Source organism: Lactuca sativa, chromosome 7 (genome assembly GCF_002870075.4).
Source record: "Lactuca sativa cultivar Salinas chromosome 7, Lsat_Salinas_v11, whole genome shotgun sequence".
NCBI classification, from domain to species: domain Eukaryota; kingdom Viridiplantae; phylum Streptophyta; class Magnoliopsida; order Asterales; family Asteraceae; genus Lactuca; species Lactuca sativa.
This window is the reverse complement of record NC_056629.2, coordinates 90,879,335-90,886,256: the sequence shown is the minus strand read 5'-3', so window position 1 is coordinate 90,886,256 and position 6,922 is coordinate 90,879,335. Positions and strand designations below refer to the sequence as shown.

At 33.0% G+C, this 6,922-nt stretch overlaps 1 protein-coding gene across 1 annotated transcript; it reads right to left on the bottom strand.

Moving 5' to 3' along the window:
* Window positions 1–857: 857 nt before the first annotated feature.
* Window positions 858–2,866, bottom strand: LOC111883711 (uncharacterized). The gene is made up of 4 exons (XM_023880036.1): window positions 2,458–2,866; window positions 2,014–2,273; window positions 1,774–1,920; window positions 858–1,172 (listed from the first exon to the last, which is right to left on the bottom strand). The coding sequence occupies exons 1-4, from the start codon at window positions 2,864–2,866 to the stop codon at window positions 858–860; spliced, it is 1,131 nt and encodes a 376-aa protein (XP_023735804.1).
* Between the last annotated feature and the right edge of the window lie 4,056 nt (window positions 2,867–6,922).

Genomic DNA, 6,922 nt, shown 5'->3' with positions numbered 1-6,922 from the left:
CAAAAGCTTCCAGTTACTTTTGCCAAACATTAATATAATAAATAAAAGTTATAGCTTCCCGCTACCAGCTACTTGCTACACGCTACCAGCTACTCGCTATCAGCTAACCACTATCCGCTTCCAGCTAACAACTACTTTTACCAAACACGCCCAATATCTGACGATTTCTTAGTGTAGACATTTGTATTCACATGTGAATGATCAATACTAATCACAAATATATATATATATATATATATATATATATATATATATATATATATATATATATATATATATATATATATATATATATATATATATATATATAAGAGTTGATTTGAACATATAAAAATTTTATCACTTATTCAAATATGACTTGGAGTAAATTCATTTGCATTTTCTAAAAGTATTTTAATTCTTTGATCATTCACAATAGAATTTACTTAAATTCAAAGGTCAATTTACTAATATTTATATGTCAATTAATATTGCAACCTTTTGTGAAGGAAGGCCCTTGATTAAAATTTGATCACGTAGTTGGTGCTCGGTGAAATTAATTTTTTTGGAACGGCTAAAACACACACCGTCCGTCTAAATCCTAATCCTAAGCTACATCTTTTATCCACCACGTGACTTGAATTCAACACCTTAATACCGTTAGGCCAAAGGCCCTTTATTGCTTGGTGAAATTAATTGATAAAGCCTTTCATGTCATATATCTACATCAAAAAGCTGATATTCAACATCTTATTGCTTTGTAAAATTGTTAATGACGTTTCAGATTCCACAAATTCTATCAACTTTCTAAGATTCTACATTATCTATCACTTTATGATGGAAGCCAACATGAATAGGTTGTGAATTGTACATAATAATTACATTGGAGGCCTGAGAGCAGCAGCACCAACTGGTTGTGTTGTGTGAATATTTTGGGTCGTAGGCCAAGACATGATGTGAAGGCTTATGCTTTCCAGTTGATCCACCGCTCCAACAAGAGTATCCCTTATATCATCATGATTGCAACAGTGTAATAAACCATCTGAGCTAACCATTGTAGGCATCACATTTTTACCTTCTAAGCGTGATATCACAACCATATGCCCCATTTCAATCGAGTTCTCAAACAGTTGTCTCAGACCAGCACGATCAGCAGCTGAGCCTATTGTCACCGCAAAAATGCACACGAAACCCTGATACATTTACAGATTTTAGAACATCATATTTTAAATTAAGTAACTAGATAATAATAACAATATCAGCTAAGTGAATTTCACTGATATATATTCGGTAGATTTTCTTTTTAAAATGTCTTAATAAAAGTAGATTAAAAGTACATTAATGTTTATAAGGGGTGTATTTTTTTAACACAGAGTATGTGAACAAGAAAATGATCAAAAGCATATGGTCGTGTAACATGGTAATATATGTAAAATCCTAAGATGCTATAATAAACAAATTAATAAAAGGTAGCTAGGTTCCTTTTTTTATGAGTATATTGTTCTTGCTTATATTTCTACAGACTTTTAGTTTATACATTATTTTCATATTTTTATTTTTGTCAAACCAACTAAAAAGTAGAAATAAAATCTCTTAAACTGATAATGTATACGCTTTATGGCTTCAAGATAAAAACATGTATTTTTCTATTTATATAATTGATGGAACATATGCAGCCTACACTTTCTTGATAATAACAAGAATTCTGGCTCCACATGTTGTAATTATATGCATGAAAATGGATCTGTGAAATGACGAATGTACCCCAAGCAGTAAGAGTAACGAACTTGTTACCTCGTCCGTCCTTTTGACATCGATCCCAAATCTATTTTCTCCAGGTTCGGGTATCAATTCAATTGGAATTTCTTCTGTTCCTGGCAAAAACCATAACCTTATTCCATGCACGTTCTGTGTCGGAACCCTACTTGAATTACATTTCTTCTGAAAAATCAACAATCATGGAGTTTATATATATTTGATCTTGAACCCAATCACATTATATACTAGATTCATTAAAACTTTCACAAAAGATACCGATGATGAAATCTGTTCAGTCTGGATGTTAACAAACACGATAGGAGTTCCAGAAGAAACCGCTGCTGAAAACCAAGCCATTGCTCTAGTGGTCGTTGAATTAATATCGTGTTCATTTGCAAGAGGCATGAAAAGAATAGAACTAACGACTGTAGACCGGTGGTCCGGCAGATAAGTAGCCACTTTCCTCCTCCACTCGTACTTTATTGCCTCTTGATTAAACCCTCGAGGAACCACATTCACTGCTCTCCTACTCATTTCTGCATGTACATTCAAGAAAACAAAAATCAATTAAAAAAATGACAAAACAAGAATGCTTATCATGGATGCTACAAATCTTTTTAGCAACGAATTAAGGATCCATTTCCCTAAAGTAAATGTGTCTAGTTGATTTCATACTTGAACAATTGCAAAAATTGTTGTTTAAGAGAGAAATTAATGTACCTTGAAGTTCTGTGCATTGATCGAAATCCAAGTTGTCTAAAACTGCGACATGTTTATCATTAGAAGCAGCTCGAAAACTAAACTTTCGATGCAATCTGAAACGCTTTTCATGCACTACACGGACACATAAATGTAACATTTGATTACCCCTTCGAACTTTTAACCAAACTAACCCCTCGTCGTTCTTTTTGCTCATCCTTCGCAACTGTAACCTAAGCTCGGCTTTCCCTTTTGTTGGTACAAACAACCTGTCCTCAATGTCTTCGAGGGTACAGCTATCCGAAGCAGCAATACCTTCGATAATGTCTCCGGGTAAGGGCATCCCCTCATCCCATTCCTCCACATCTTCTTGTTTTACATTTTTCACGCAAACTAACATATGTTGAAAGCTTGTTTCGTTGGTTTTCATGGCGGAAACGATAATATACTGCCTTTATGAGTTTCACGTAATTATATATATACATTTACACATGTATGCACGGATAATTCAAGAAAAAGAATTTGTGTTGTAGGTGGAGATTATATTGATGAGTGTCTTTGTTTTCTTTAGAATTTTGTTTGTGCCATATGATTGTTTAGTGTCGTGATAACTTCTAGGTTTTGTGAAGCGGCCGGCTTTCATAGTTCTTGTTTCTTTGTTGGAACTGTTGGAATAATCTTATCTGTAAAACTGTAAATAAAAAAAATCAAAATAATAACACATATTTAATTACCAACTGTAAATAAATAAACAAATATAAACCAAGGACTCATATTTAATTACCAAAGGCCGTTAAAAAAATTGCCAAAGGGCATATAGCCCAAGGATATCAAAGATAATAAATAAAAAGACCATTCCATTTCGACAAAAGACCCACACCCAAGTTCCATAGCTTTTGGTCCACTATCACGATCATGATTTTGCTACACCCAGAGGGAAAGACCCTTCCCTTTTGGACCGGTTGTGGGCGAAGAGGGATTCGAACCCCCGACACCGTGGTTCGTAGCCACGTGCTCTAATCCTCTGAGCTACAGGCCCCACTCCGTCTCCACTGGATCTGTTCCCGTAATTAGGATGGATGGTAGCCCAAGGGGTTGAGTGTTGAATTCCTCTTTAATACAAAAAAATATAGAACAGAAGTATTTTACAATGTCTTGGACAACATATTTTGATTAATGAATACAAAACATCTCAACAACCATTCAATAAAAAAGTCCTCAAAATAACCAATTGTTTTTTCTCTTAACTAATTTATTATGGTATTAGTGTACTTGTGCAAGAATGACTAATTTAAAGGAAATTCTGAATAATTAACTTTCAAATAACCAAAATAGTAACTATCTAAGGTGGTGTTTGTTTTTTTTAAAGCATCTTCTTACCACTTATTGTTGTGCAGCGCAGCACACACGCAACACTTTTAATTTCGCAGTAGTTTCGCTTTTAAACGGCTTCGGACTCAAAACCTCTTTCCATCCTATGCCCCATACAACATTGTGTGTGGCTCTTCTCATCTCTTTTAACCTAATCTAAAAAAAACGGACAATAGACATCACCCATTGCCACATTTGTTCACCTCTTCTTTCGTTCTCTCCTCTTTTCATCAAATCGGACGCTAGGAGCTAACCATCGTTCATCGTCTTCAACGGTAAGATTTTTTTTTTCTAATTTCTGATTTGACAACCGATTTTATGCTTTTGAGATATTATTTATGCTTGTTAAAATTGATTTTTGCTGAGCTGATAAGAATTTTTGCTAATAACATTGTTGAAATCAGAAAGTTATGCATATTTATGTTGATTTCTGATGTAGTTGTTCCTATAATTGATTTTCTACTCTAAGTATGTTATTTTTGTTTTCTGAAAATAATTTTTGCTGATTTGTTTTAAATGTTTGCTAAAATAAAAAACTTATATGCAAGTTTATGCTTATTTGATGATTTTTTTGTATAATCTTTGCTTATATGGATTTTTTTTCCAGATTCATGATGCATTGTTATTAAAATGTCATCAATTTAAGTTATTATTATGTTGAAATATCATTATTCTTTGTTGCTAAAGTATGTATTTCATATTTGTTTTGTTATTAGCAATGGGAGATAAACATACATGGACTAATGAACAAATAAAACTCTTATTGCACTCTTATATTGAAGAAGTACAAATTGTGGGTAGAAAAAGTTTGAGTTTGCACAAACATTCATTAACCAAGTTAGGAACAACCATTAAGGAAAAGTATGGCATGGATTTGATTCAAAGACAATTGAAAAATGTCTATGACAACCTTAAAGCCAAACACACAGAATAATTATACTAGAAATTTTTTTTTTGGCAATCTTTACAATCATCAAACATAAACTTTTAACTTAACAAATGAGGAGTATGGGGACTTTGAAAAGGTATATATATATATATATATATATATATATATATATATATATATATATATATATATATATATATATATATATACACACATATATATATATATACATATATATATATATATATATATATATATATATATATATATGTATATATATATATATATGTATGTATTTTGTTTATATGTTGTCATTTATTCTTATATTACTTTTATGCATAACTCTTTGATGGAAACAGTGCCTCTGGTAATCTCAGCTCTGCCACATCCCAAACATCATCAGGACATGAATCGTTTTCTTTTCATGTCGCACCACGATAACTTATGGACATCCCTTTTATTAACATAAACGAGGATGATTACTTTTCCAATCACACTAGTGAGCCTTTTACTCAACCACCACCTTCTGCTGCTTCATCTTCTATTGATTCACATTCTGCTGCTTCACCTTCTGGTAACCCAAGAAAAGGGATAAACCCTCAACATGTAAACCTCGATCTTCTAGCGCCTCACCTGATCCACGTTCTAGTGCCTCACCTAAAGCTTATATTATTGCTGATGATTTAGCACTGGAGATGCAAAAACCTCTACGACATTTGACTAAAGGGACAACAATTCCCTAATGTTTAGAGAAGCTAGAGTTGTTCGAGTTAGGCCCAGTAGACCCTTTACAATTTGTTGCTTATCACATTTTTTGAGGGACCATAAATATAAAAGAGATGTGGGTAAAATTTTCCAATGATCCACAAATATTAAAAGGATGGACTGAGACAACTACAAATTTAGGAGTTTTAAAGGATGGATAGATTATCCGTTAAGTTTATATATTTGAGTTGTTTAGGTTTTAATTGCATGTGTTAGAACTATGTGGTTATGTTTTTTCGGTTATTTGGTACTTAAATGTTATTTGTGGTATTTGGTACTTGAATTTTATGTTATGTTCGATTAGGTGTCTAAGCCTATAACTATATTTTGTATGTACTTGATTGGATATGTAGCATGGTCCTTTTGGGTTGCCTTAACTCATGCAACTTGATATGATGACTAGTGGAGAGAGAGTACGATTTATTATATGAATAATAAATTGGTACTCAAGATGATTTTATTAATGTATTATAAGATTAATATAATATTTGGAAATCATATTATTAATCATTAATTAATCATAAATTAATTTGATATTAATTTTGAGATTAAATGAACTGATTAATAATAAAGGGGTTGTTTTGCAAATCATTGATAGTTGCAAAACTGGGCTAATGGACTCCATAGAGTGGAGTAGACGAAATTTATGGATAATACCATAAGATTTCATGCAAGGGCTCTAAAGAGGAGTTTCATGGGCTGCTTAAGCCTTAAGCAGGAATTATGGTTTCCTCCAGAAACCCTAGCAACTTACCCAGCTATATAAGGAACCCTTCTACATGAGAATTTCGGCCTAAGCTTGAGAAACCCTAAGGATAGCCGATTCTCGCCTCTTTCCTAAGTCATTCTTTACATTAACTATTTGTGACACCGTTAGAGGTGCAACACTTTGGACACTAGGCTTTCAGAAGTCAAGATCAAGCAAGGATTGTTCTTATTATTACAATATACCAAGTGAGGTAATCATCAAACCCTAATATATATGTGGATTTCGAAATTGTATATACTAGATCTACGGTTTATTGCTTTGGTGTTCAATTTGCCTGTTAAATAGAGGAAAACTTAGATCCAAAGCAATTAGGATTGCATGATCACATAGGAATGTAGATATGCTCAAAACCCATCAGTGGTATCAGAGACTTGATGTTTTTCAATTGAATTGGTGCAAGAGCGGACTGCTAAATGAACAAAAAATCGATTTTTCTACTGTCTGGCACATGAACTCGACGAGTTCCATAGAGGACTCGACGAGTTCCATAGAGGACTCGACGAGTTGCTTGAACTCAACGAGTTTACTTGCCAACTCGGCGAGTTGACTCGTCTAGTGCCGGATTTTTCGGTTTTTGATTAGATTTTGATTTGGATTATTACCATAACTCATTTTTTTAATGCCTAAATTTGATTTTTCTAATTGGTATGTGATATCCTTATCAAAATTTAAGATTTGGTTAAATTTGGATA